Here is a 13339-nt window from a genome sequence, read left to right as displayed (position 1 = left end):
AAATACATGGGTTTAAATAGCGAGTATACGAAAAAATTATTATATAATTATTCTAAAAGTGTTAGAAAGTATATGTGAAAATTCTAAAAATAAAAAGGTTATTTTGATATCTTCAGAGAGTCTAATTTGTAGATACTATAATTTATTATTCCAGCTAAAAATACTTTGTAGATGAGTTAACTAGGGTAGCGAGCATCGCACCGGTTTTGCAAGTAGAGTTATAATTGTGTCTATTTCGGCTATAACGACATTTTTAAAGGTACATAATTATAATAATGTTAGAATATGTTCATAAAACATTTAATCTAGATTATTAAAAAACCTAACCAAACCAACAACGTCTTAATTACGCTCTCCTTTACGCGTTAACATTTTTTCGGCAATTTTATTAACATTTGAAATTGTCACAATACAACACGACCGAAGCGCGACGCTCAGGTCGAGTTCTTTTTCACTTAATTTTGACTACCCGAATCAGCGTTACATCACACAAACCTCGTTCATGAGTGTTTTATAGTCTTAATAACTGCACTAGCAAAAAACTAAAATACTTAAATATTATGACAACCAAACCACGATTTCAACTTTGGTTTAATGCGATCAACATGACAGCGGCGTGAAATAGGTGCTGATAATTCTGATTTTTGCCGTTGAGACGCTGCGGTCGGAATTTGTTGAAATCAACTGAAATGCACCAAGCCTATAGAGAACTGCTCCTATAATACCTATATTGACTGTCAGTCTTAGCCAGTCTGTTTCTGTTAGTTTTTTTGTTCATCACTACATTGTGGTTGTTTATTTACTAGCAGTAATAATATTACAAATTAAAATCACATTTTTGGTATAGAATAACTAATTAAACGAAACGTTTCGTTGGTTTGTTTCTTTCATTACCTGTCAACATTTTAACTTCCCATCCTGTAGAGCGAAATAAATTGAAAACGTTGCCGATTTGTTTATAAACCGAAACTATCTGGGCTTTTTCCCCATCTCTTGTCCGCATTTATTTGCGTTTCGGCTTGACAAATGATCATCGTAATTGCTTTCATGTACAGTTCCGCCGCAAATTTACATATCGAGACTTCATTTGCGGTAATGTATATAGGGTTTCGCCAATAAAACGGACCATTATTTCAAATCTTTTTGTATAAATCTCCTAAATGTGAATTTGCTGGATTTTTTTTGAATCAGAAAAACTTGCATATATTCTAAATTAAATGCTTATATGGCAACAAAGTTGAAAAAGTAAGATTTTGGCCAACTGTATAACAATTTAAATGAAATAAAGGAACTTACTTTGTTGTTAAATTGTAAATAGCCCTACTTATTTTATTAAATGAAATGAAAGGAGTGCCGTACTCTGCCTGGAATTCACAAGTAAAAGAGCACGACAGAGAAAACCTTAATCACTATTACAAAGAATCCAACTATGCTGTTCTGAACTTTAATAAGCGAGAAATAATAATAGTACAGAAACTGCCCTCATACTAAGGTTTGTAGTTTCATACATTCAAAACATGCCATATTTATTACATTCAAAACTGAAAAGTTTTTGTTAGTAGTCCCCATCCACAGGTACTTATGTCTGGTTTCGAGGCTTGAAGCTAAAGTTGAATTTTCGGTGCCAGTACCTTTAAACTACTAGTTATTTTATTTATTATTTTTGGTTGCTCATTTGTTTGCTAAGATATTCGCCCAGTCACGGAAGAAAAGTATTAGTAAACAAGGCCCTTATTGTCACACTGAACCTTTTAAACTGAAATCATTGACAGCATAAATTGATTCCGCTAAATACATACATATATACACATGTTATACCCCGCTGGCAAGCGAACCTTTAGGTCGGCGTTTACATGTATAGGAGTGAGTCGTTATGGCAGTCTGATAAGTCGGAGTGAGCAAAAATACGAAGTATTTATTACATAACTACTTTTAATCTGACGCTAGATTCTATGCGCTTGGGAAAATACTCGCCTTCTGTCTTTATTCAGTACATCTTATTTTACTAAGCGTATTGACCGTACTCTTCGTACACATGAAAACCGGCACCCAAGGCCAAAAATACCGACCCTTAGTATAATATCTGTCAGACCAAATAAATAAAGAAACGCTTTAGCAAACAATATTACAACACTAGTTACACAATATGTTAACACTAGTTAAATAATGAGAAAACATTTACTTTACCTTTAATAACATTTTTTGTCACAATGACTAAAACTTACAAAATAAAATAATATCAGTGCGTCTCGAACAAACACCTATCATCTCTGTTCGTTGTCTGATCTACCTCTCCCTAGTTTGCGTATAATATTTTAAAAATCAATAATTTCATTTATGTATACAGAGTGTCTTAAAACTGAATGTATTGAATTTAAAACAAAATATGTTTATTTTTAAATAGGCTGGTCATCTCAAACTATTGCAATAATTATTGGTCGCTCCTTAACACAATATAAGTTCGCACAATAACACACAATAAGTTCGGAGCACTTGTACAGGGTAGTCCGAACTATATTCCGGAAAACAACAAGTAAAATAACATAATATACAATACACAGAATAAAGATAAGATAAAATATTTCTAAATTCTAAATACTAAACACTAGAACCATCTCAAAAAATCAAAATCTCTAGAACCATTACTCGTAGCGATTTTTACCAAGAGACTTTTTCTACGTAAAAAATGTCGTAAATGCATATTTTTTACCCAGTGGTTTTATACAGGTACGGACGAAAAGTTATTACTCTTCAAAACAGTTAAAACACATGTAGGTAGCGCCCCTTACAAATAGAAGTTATATTGACATCAAAATCAAATTTCTCATGTTAAAAAACTTCCGGATACCAATTTCCATCCAAATATTCACCTTACTTCAGAAATTATTTGAAAAAAAATCGAAATAAAAATGAGACTTCTACACCCTGTATCTCCGAAACTAAGCATTTGAGGACATACATTTATACGAACTTTTTTACTTATTTTTAATTGCAGAATATGCCGCCGAAGTTTCCGGAATACGGTTCGGACCACCCTGTATATTTATTGCTTTTTGTATTACCAAGAGACTTTTTCTACGTAAAAAATGTCGTAAATGCATATTTTTTACCCAGTGGTTTTATACAGGTACGGACGAAAAGTTATTACTCTTCAAAACAGTTAAAACACATGTAGGTGGCGCCCCTTACAAATAGAAGTTATATTGACATCAAAATCAAATTTGTCATGTTAAAAAACTTCCGGATACCAATTTCCATCCAAATATTCACCTTACTTCAGAAATTATTTGAAAAAAAATCGAAATAAAAATGAGACTTCTACACCCTGTATCTCCGAAACTAAGCATTTTAGGACATACATTTATACGAACTTTTTTACTTATTTTTAATTGCAGAATATGCCGCCGAAGTTTCCGGAATACGGTTCGGACCACCCTGTATATTTATTGCTTTTTGTATTATACATAAAATTCTAAACATATTTAGTATTTAAAATAAAAAAAACGTCGACATTTACACAAGAACCATCCTGTTTTATTTTAAACTCACTGACCAAAACGTCAGGCCTTTTCTTCTTTATAATTGGCCAATTAATGGACGAGGACGAAAGTTTAATCTGGAAGAGAGCGCTCGACGATCTCCAACGACCGGCCACCAGCGCCGCCATTAAAATAAAGTATCGGCAAGTTGGCCGAACTACTTAAACGTCCGGGAGAGGGCCTCTATTATTAATGGATTCGTTTATTGAAAAATTATTGCCCTATTAGGCCGAGAGAAACCCCACTCGTGTTACATGGCTGACGTTCCAGACGGGGTCGAAGTCCGCTTCATCGAAAATACGTCTCTTGGCCGTAAAACTTGTGAATCCATTTCCTATGCACGTTAGAGATGGATCATTATTTATAATTATTTCTTATTTCCTCGAAACATTACAAAATACAAAAATACAATGTAACATTTATACCAATAGGTATGGAACAATATTAAAATATTGTTCACACAAACTAAAAGCCGAACACTAGAACCTGGATGACTCCATCCGTAACCTGGAATGAGAATCTTGCAATGGTCTAAGACACTCGAAGAAGCTTCTCAGAACTTACCACCAAGAAAAATCAATGATTTTCCTTGATTTAAAATTAGCAATCTCCGGATTGTCATGGGGTTTAACAGGACACTCAATGAACACCTCAGTAGATTAAAACTAAGAAAAATGTCGAAAAAAAAGAGTCATCACTGAGTGCGTCGAGACGACAACCATTCGTGCCATAAACTTTGGTACGACTGATATTGGAGATGGAGAACTAGCCTCTGTAAAGCCGTATAGATACTGGCTTTTGTCAAAGCCTTGAGACTGTGTGATGAATTATAACTCATTATAACTCAAGAAATGGGGACGCAGAATAGATCTGTAAGGTCGCGGTGATTAATTCCCTTCCCAAACATTCTACATTCCTGAAGTCACTTTTGTTTAAATTAAGCACTTCTTTATTTTATGTATTGAATATTAGAAAAAATTAGGGAATTGTAGCAGTTTTCTACTAAATATATACTATTCTGTTTTTTCTGGTCATAGTGTACAAAGAATTGATTTTTGTTTCCTTGTTTCAGTGGATAAACTACCGCCTGGATTTCCACAGATCACCGAATCCCCACAGAATAACAAGGTAGTCGAAATCGGTCACAATACATTGCTCAACTGTGCCGCCACCGGTAATCCACCGCCTAAAATCACGTGGCTGAAGAACATGCTGCCCATCAACCTGACAGTCAATCCTAGATATTCCATCCGTGATGATAAACCAGGTGAGTTTTGTAAAAAAATTGAAAAATGAAAATTGTACGACCTTCAAATTTTACATGATATCCTTGTGTAGAGTCGGAATCGACATCATGACAGCCCGTTCTTTGACAGTTTTGTTTGACGTTTTTATTTTTGTCACATCAATGACTATAGAATACAAGGAAGAAAATGACACCTGTAACCAAATTGTTACAATACCTTGTGCATACCAGTAGTGCCGTGGCGCATATTTTTCTTAACATAGACGCCTGAAGAGATTATTTTTTTGATAAATGTTTTGACTACGCCTATTGTGTATGCGGTGGTATCATACTAATTAATTGCGAAAAGAAACATATATTAAAATGTTAACAAAAAGTACGAAACTAGTATCGACCGCACTATAGCTTGATATAGCACATATCAAGTACATATAATATCAGAAAAATAATTATCGTATTCAATAAAAAAAACACTAAAAATGTGGCGTGGACTGTTTGTTTACCTATGAAATGTAACTCCTGGCTCTTTCTTATCGCTGTGACTTTTACACTTGTAATAAAGTTTTTACAAAGTTCACTACACACAAGCTATTAAAAATCGCTAAAATTGTCGCTGATAACCAAAAAAAATGGCGTCTAACATCACAAATTCTGCTGCAGCCCGTATATGGACGTTAGATGTCCTTGTATTCTTTAGTCATTGTGTCACATATTTAAAATTGATTTGAATCTTCGCGGATTTGTTGGGATTTTCTCAGTTTATTTTATATTATTTTTTGTATTATTATTTTGTATTTGTATTACTTTTATAATTGGGTTTATGTAAAGTGTACACAATTTGAAAAATACACAAATTTTGAATCAGGATTTGAATTAAAGGAAGATTATTCTGAATCTTAGTAAGGGGGGGGTAGATTTCAAAACAGTTACCTACAAAAAATAATGGAACAAATTCTTCACTAGTAAATATGTATTACCGGGTATTTCTCAAAACTGGCAAACCCTATAATTTTTTTTATTTTTTTCAGATAAAAAAACGAGATTTGATACGTTAGTGTATGGCAATTCAGAATTGATTGACTCCTAATTTGACTTGAAATACTAAGTGTGTAGTGCCATATTATTTTTATAAAAATACTTTTCCCAAATATGCTAATGAGCCACCCTCGTTCCATTTGAAAAAATTGAGATATGATTAAAAATACGATTTGGGCATCTTTTAACCGACAGACTTTACTTAACCGACAGACACGAAAAAAAATAGACGATCAAATCTATTTTTCCAAGGCTTCTTGATTAAAAATCAGTGAAAATGTCAAATGTTGACATATGATCTAGCATTCTATTCACAATGTCATTTTCCATCGAATAAAGTAAAAAAATACCAAGGATGCAATTTAAAAATCAAAAGTTGTAGTCATTTCCGCTGAAACAGGAAGTGACCGAAAACAATTGAATACGTCAATCAATCCTAATTTATGTCATTTACTAACAAACCAAATTTCGGTTTTTTTATCTGAAAAAATATATAATAATATAATAATAATGGTGGGCCCTTTTAAGAAACACACAGTATAATATATGTTACGAGTAGTAGTAAACTGATTAGTTATGCAATTCATTTAGAATAAATTTGTTAATAAGTAATTATATTAAGTACTTAATAACTTATTCAAATATTCAAGCTTCCACCTGGAGCGGGATTTCTATTTATAAAATAGCTAACTTAAGTGTATTTGGAAAAAAAATACTTTTTAACTTTTAACTTATGTGATTTCTAAATGGTCCATTTTTTCACGCCTCTAACTATGTTGTCACGGCAAAGACAACAAAAATTGCTCTTTTTCCAGCCACGAATAGAGGGCAACAATAAAAACACGCCGGCTTTCGTTTTCTCCATCTCCACTCCAGGTCCCCTTTTTAAGTCTTTTTACTTATTTCAACAAAGTCTAAGTGCACTCGGGCTGTTTGTCGTCGCGATGACGCCTACGGACCTCGCAGTTGACACTTGGGGCCTAAGCGGTGCGGTCGTGTGAACCAGCCACTCCATCTCGCGGAATAGCGTCGAAAATATCAGGTGACGTCAGTAAGTGGGGACGGGAATTGGAGATGGGGAGTGTAGACGTTCGGGTTAAAACTAGACGATTTGGAGAAAGTATATATGTTTAGGTTATTGGAGAAATGTATAGAGTTTTTTTTTCAAAACTCGTTCATTTAAAGCTTTTAGGATCTAAATTAGATATAAATCTGGATGTTTTAGGTTCAGGATCATTTTCAACGTTTACATAGAGTCCCATTTTAGCGGAAAATGAAGGATTATCTCTCATTAGTTAAGATAAAACCTTGAGGTTTCCGGGAACCTGCGTTAGTATTTGTTACACAAAGATGCCCGTAACTTGTCTTGGCCATCTTACTTTCCATGGCATAAGGTGATTTTGTAAATGTTGCAGATAACTTATCATAAAGGTAAAAACGGATTATTACAGAAATTTTTACATGGAATCGCTAAAAGGGGCTCTACACGTAACGATTTCTGAGAGATTTGAACTGTACAATCTTTCGATTCAGTTCAAAACTCGACGTGTAGTTGCGGGTCCGATAAAGATCTCAACGAAGAGACGAGATCTGCGAATTTTCAACATGCTGTATATTTTTAATTGCACAAACCACAGACTTGGCGGGAACTGTATTAGACTCTATCATCATCATCATTTTCAGCTTATTCAACCATTTCCAATTATGGTCTAGCCTCCCTCACATATTCTCTTTGTTGTTGTGCCCATTGTTGTCTATTGTTGGGGGTCCAAGTTATCCCTACTAATTTCCTAATATCATGGTCCCATCTCAGGTTTGGTATTCTTCTAGATCTCTTAATTCCTCGTGGGTACCATGCTGTAATTTTTGTGGTCCATCTGTTGTCATCGCAGGTGTCCTGCCCATTGCAATTTGAAGGATTTGACTCTATGTATGACATATATTACCTGGGTCTTTTGTCGAATCCACTCTATTCTTTTACGGTCTCTCTTGGTTATTCTTAGCATATTTCGTTCCATTGAGCGTTGTAGGACCTGCAGTTTCCTTATGATGTCCGTTTTAAGCGTCCAGGTTTCACATGCATAGGGCATGACTGGTAGTACACATTGGTCGAATGTTTTCTTCTTTAGATAGAGTGGCATTCTAGACTTGAATATGATTGAGTTTCTTCTTAAGTACTCGATACTAACCTAATTCTTCTGTTGATTTCTGGTACTAGAGATCCCGAGCTGTGTATTAGCTGTCCCAAATATATATATTCTTCTACTATTTCCAGTGTTGTGTTATTTATTAGAATGTAGTTTCTTTCCACTAGTTCGTTGTGCATTACTTTAGATTTTGCTAAATTCATTTTGAGACCCACTTTATTGCTGGCTGTATTTAGTTCACTTATGAAGCTGTATATACTGACTCGGACTATATAGACTCACGATATTATCTTTTGTAAAATCTGAACGTGTAGTGTGAAAAGAACGCTATCGATTTGGTCTTAAGATCTGCACTGAGCAATTTGGCATGCAGATCATATCGTCCACCTGACGTTTTAACAGTGGTATTCTATGCGTCCATTTCTCTTTATCTAGTCTGGTATCATGTCCAGCCCATTGCCATTTCATCTCAGCCACTTTCTGAATTATATCGGTAACTCTTGTTTATATCCTCATATTTTCATTAGGGTGAGATCCTAGCATAGAGGTGGGAATTCTAGTTCCTTGGGAGGAATTAATTCCTCCTAGAGTTCCTTGAACACATTCCTAGAGTTCCTTGAACTAGGTCTTTAGATCACGATAGTTCCCGACTAACATTGACATCCCCGTTGCTTGAACTATTCACAGTATGATCTGTAGAATTTTTATAATGTACGAAATATAACGAAACGTGTAATCGTGTATGTTAAAACCATATAGGTAAGTTTTACTACATATAAAAAAGAATTAAAAAAGAATCTCAAATCAGAGTATAAAAAACTATATTATAAATAATAACGAAACAAATAATACGAAAATTTTATGAAAAATTGCTTTTTTTCTCACTTCAAGCTTTTAGTTTTTGTCTAAAAATTCAGAATATCTATACCTCGTTTTATATTTCTTAGTGTTAGGGACCTGAAGTGAAACATTCTGATAAAATATTCAAAGAACAAACTAAAATTCAAAAACGGTATTTACGACAATTTTCTGTGGGAATTACGCCGGCTGTGGCAATAGACAATGCCGAATCCGTCATCGCCGCCTTGTATTATATCTCGGATCTACCGACTGAATAGATTCCCGTGAACTAGTCTTTTAATTAGTTCCTCTAGTTCCTCTCAGTCCTTTCCGTCCGGACAGGTAAAATACGGCTGGTACGCTCCACTCCCGCCTAGCATCGGGTTACGATCACGCTGGCCGAACCGTCGCCGTCGCATATTATTATTTGTATAGGTCAGTCTCGATCCCGGAATAGGTCCTGATGAACTAGTTCTTTAAGAAACCGGGAATTAGTTCCTTTCTACTAGTTCGTTCAAAAACTACACACCTCTACCCTAGCAACCTATGCTAGGCTAACTCTTTGAGTTTGTAGAATAGATAGTAAGATATCTTTAAAATAACACATCGCCTGCATACACATTATTAAATTCCAACTCTTTTTTACCTCTTATAACATTCACCAGACTTTACATGTATCCAACACTTTCAAACACACCTCTCGTGCATTAAACCATCGCAACCAATTATCCTCCCGATGGGGGCGCTGCGGGGGGATGTTTTTCCCCGGCGCGTTCGTTTTCCCACACGCGCACCACGTCCAAATTAAATTTGAGAAGGAAAACAGGGAAGACGACGGTGCGGCGGGAAGAACGTCACACGATATTGTGGCTCGTTCCCTCGGGATGTGACGGGAAGAGTTGAAAAGATGTATTAGCGGTGCCGAAGAAAAATGTGCCCCGTAGTTCGTTTCTTCTTGCTCGTATAACTTTGCGGTATAAATTGTGCATTATACTCGTCTAGAGTTTGGAAATGGAGTTATGCTGGGGTATTTTTGGGTGGGTGTAATAAATGAATGTGGAGTTTTTAGGAAAATATCTAATTTTAAAACTACATTTTTACCGAATAAATTTGAAGCTTGTAATTAAAATGTAATTGGGGATTTTTTTGGGAGAATTAAAATACGCAATTTTTAGTCGGCTGATATTTAGTTGCAGATTTGTAACCAAAATAGTCTTATGGAGTCGCGCTTACATGTAATCAAATAGTCGACGGATCGGCTCCATAAGAATGTATAGATTTCACTTTTGCAACTAAATAGTCTTACAGTACTTCTCTTCTTATAGTGCCATATTCTATACAGAGCAACGCGTCGGCTACCTGTATACATGATACCTGTATATACATGGCACCTGTATACATGACACAATAATATGTGTCGTCAGTGTTTCACAAGTACATGGGACCTATAATTTATCGCCGAATCTGAACGGCACTATTTGAGAGGCTGTACAAGGCAAAATGTGTTCAAGATGGCTTGCCTTCCTTGAGGTAGCGGCTCGCTGGTCGCTATATATAGATAAATAACTATTTTTGTTTTAAATAAATAAAGCGACCGTACTGGCTGGGAATCGAACCCAATACCTCTCGTACCGCAGTTCGACACATTACTGCTGGAGCTACGGCCGGCCACAACTAAATAGTGGGTCGACTAAAAATTGTACGTCAGCGTAGGCTTAGCCCCCACCTTAAGCAGCTCCGTAAGAATATATTTGTAAAAACGTTCAGAAGACTTGGAACACCCTCAGAAGAAAAATTCCACTCATCCAACTCCCAGTGGATGACATACCAAGAATGTACAACTTTGAGAAATACCTCACTGTACTATTGAGCAATAAAAAGAATTGGATAAACTATAACCTGCTTTGTTTTTAAAAAAACAAAGCAGGAACAGAAATAGAAGTATTTGGGTACTCTCTCAAAAAAATTCTCCGCATCAGCATCCTTCAACCAGAAATCTACGCTATCGTAAGATGCGTACAACTTTTCTTAGATAGGAACTATCTGCTACAAGAAATGAGGTTACCAGCGCATAAAGAGTCTGATCAACAAACTCGCAAATTTCAGCGGAATGATATTTATTTTATTAAATTCATTTTGTATCTAAATAATTAACATTTATTATACATATACTTATGTCTAAATTTTAGTCCATTAGATCTTTAGACAAATATTTGCAGCAAAATATCAAAATATTGTTCGAAAATTAAACCAGTAGCGTTATTGTTACTAAACTTTATTCCAAGTTTTCTCAAAACAAGCTTATTGGGGTTAGGCCGTTTCTGCACTGGTAGTCTCAAATAGCCATATTATCCGATAGTCAAGCAGCATTAAAAAGCCTAACCATCAATTCGAAGTTGATCAAAGAATGCCTAGAGAAGCTGAACAAATTAGGCTAAGAAAATAAAGTCCCGTCCCACTCTGGGTGCTAGCCCAACAAGGGATAGATGGTAATGAAAAAGCACACGATCTAGCTAGAAAAGGAGCAAACGCTCCACTAACTGGACCAGAATCGTTCTGTTTCCCAACCCCAACTTAAACCGAAACTCAAGAACCTGGAAGACACCATCCGTAACCTGGAATGGGAATCCTCCAACGGTCTAAGACACTTAAAGAGGTCTAAACACTTAAGTAATCTCCGGATTATCATGGGGTTTTTAACAGGACACTGTCTCCTCAATGAATACATCACTAGATTGAAGCTAAGAAACAACGGCTAGTGCAGATTCTGTGGGGAAAATGAGGAAACAGGGGAGCACCTCATCAATGCCGAGACGACCACCATTTGTGCCATGAACTTCTGGTATGATGATATCGGAGATGGAGAACTAACCTCTGTAAAGCCGTCTCAGATACTGGCTTTTGTCAAAACCCCGAGGCTATATGATGAGTTATAACTCAATAACGGAGGACACAATAGATCTATAAGGTCACGGGTACAATCTACTATTTACATCTACAAGACCAATACCAAGAAGGAATCGCTAATCGTAAATCTGATGGAGTCATTTTGCGAATTCATATGATTAAGATAGGATTTCTTGACACTGTTTTATTTCTTTACTTTTACCTTATAAATAAGAATTTTTACAGAGTATGATACAATAGTAAGACCGAGAAGGTTCGCGAAAATTGAAGTGTAGCGTGTCAGCGGCCTGTTTCGTTCCGAACAGCCGAAATTCGACCTCTTCCGGCCATTTTCCCACCGTTAATGTATGCGATTCGCGTTTCAAAGCCGAATTAAAGGGGATTTTCCTTTGCCGTCGGTCGGACGCGGCTCGGAAACAATCCCCGTAACAAATATTTGCAACAACCTCATAGTCTTCTCTTTCCCCTCCTCGGGGCGGCCGGGAATAAGTCGACACGCGAATAACATAAATATGGAAATTAGAAATCGATCATTTCGCTATTTAAGTCCGCTCTAAAGTCGCTATTTAGAAATGAATAAATCGGAAAGAAATTACTATTGGCATGGAAAAAATTTGATTCGAATCTGGTGCATGAACAAGGGTAAAGATATTCAGGAAATATTGTAGCTAGTATTATTTGATACTAAACTAAACTTTCTTTCAGCATTTAGATATATCACCGACCGATATCAAGTGTTAACTAATCTAAATTCTAGAATTTGTTTTCTAATTTATATTGTCATTATTATATATAAAAGTATCTTTTACAGTTTTCTCTTAAAAAAATAAGAAAACATTGCTTTTTAAAAATGTCTCTGGACAATACTATTGACAACCGCTTATACGAGCCCAAAAACTACGTTGCTTCATTGGGCTCAGACCCGATTTCGACATTTCAGGCCCGGGGTCGGGTCTGAGTACGATTTCAGTGGTTATCGTCTAGAACGGTTTCCCCACTTCCCCTGACCAAATTTCAGCTGGGCCTGAAAAAATGGTTTTATGTTTTTTATATATAATAAAATTAAATAATGAAAATATTAAATAAGTGTTTGATTTTTTTCTTAAATATTTACTCTACATATTAATAACGCGTGTTCAAAATCTTGAGAAATATATATATATATATATATATATATATATATATATATATATATATATATATATATATATATATATATATATATATATATATATATATATATATATATATATATTAACATAAAACGACATGTAATTAACGAAATACCATCGTAACAAGAGCTATTATAGAAACGTCTAGGTTTACTTATTTCACTGACATTTATGAAAAAAAGTCCTTTGTCTCGGATACAGATACAGCCACGTTTTGGAAATAGCTCAAAACGAAACAAAATTGAACGAGGCAACAAGAAACGCCAAAAAACTCTCAACGCCCTACGTCTAGGTTTACTTATTCACTGAGATTTATGAAAAAAAATCATTTGCCTCAGGTACAGATACCGCCACATTTTGGAAATAGCTCAAAACGAAACAAAATTGAACGAGGCAACAAGAAACGCCAAAAAACTCTCAACGCCCTACGTCTAGGTTTACTTATTTCACTGA

The 13339-nt window shown here is 35.3% G+C and overlaps 1 protein-coding gene across 5 annotated transcripts in view; it reads left to right on the top strand.

The window, feature by feature from the left end:
- LOC115884406 (tyrosine-protein phosphatase Lar) overlaps positions 1 to 13339 on the top strand; it is a 693925-nt gene that overhangs the window by 578511 nt on the left and 102075 nt on the right. For all 5 annotated transcript variants that reach the window (XM_030902968.1, XM_030902964.1, XM_030902967.1 and 2 more), the window contains exon 5: positions 4612 to 4806. In XM_030902968.1, coding sequence (XP_030758828.1) covers positions 4612 to 4806 — 195 coding nt within the window. The remainder of the gene's footprint in view (positions 1 to 4611; positions 4807 to 13339) is intronic.

This window comes from Sitophilus oryzae, unplaced genomic scaffold (assembly GCF_002938485.1).
Source record: "Sitophilus oryzae breed Bouriz unplaced genomic scaffold, Soryzae_2.0 scaffold_246_pilon_pilon, whole genome shotgun sequence".
In the NCBI taxonomy this organism is placed as follows: Eukaryota; Metazoa; Arthropoda; class Insecta; order Coleoptera; family Curculionidae; genus Sitophilus; species Sitophilus oryzae.
This window is presented reverse-complemented; position numbering and strand designations above follow the sequence as displayed.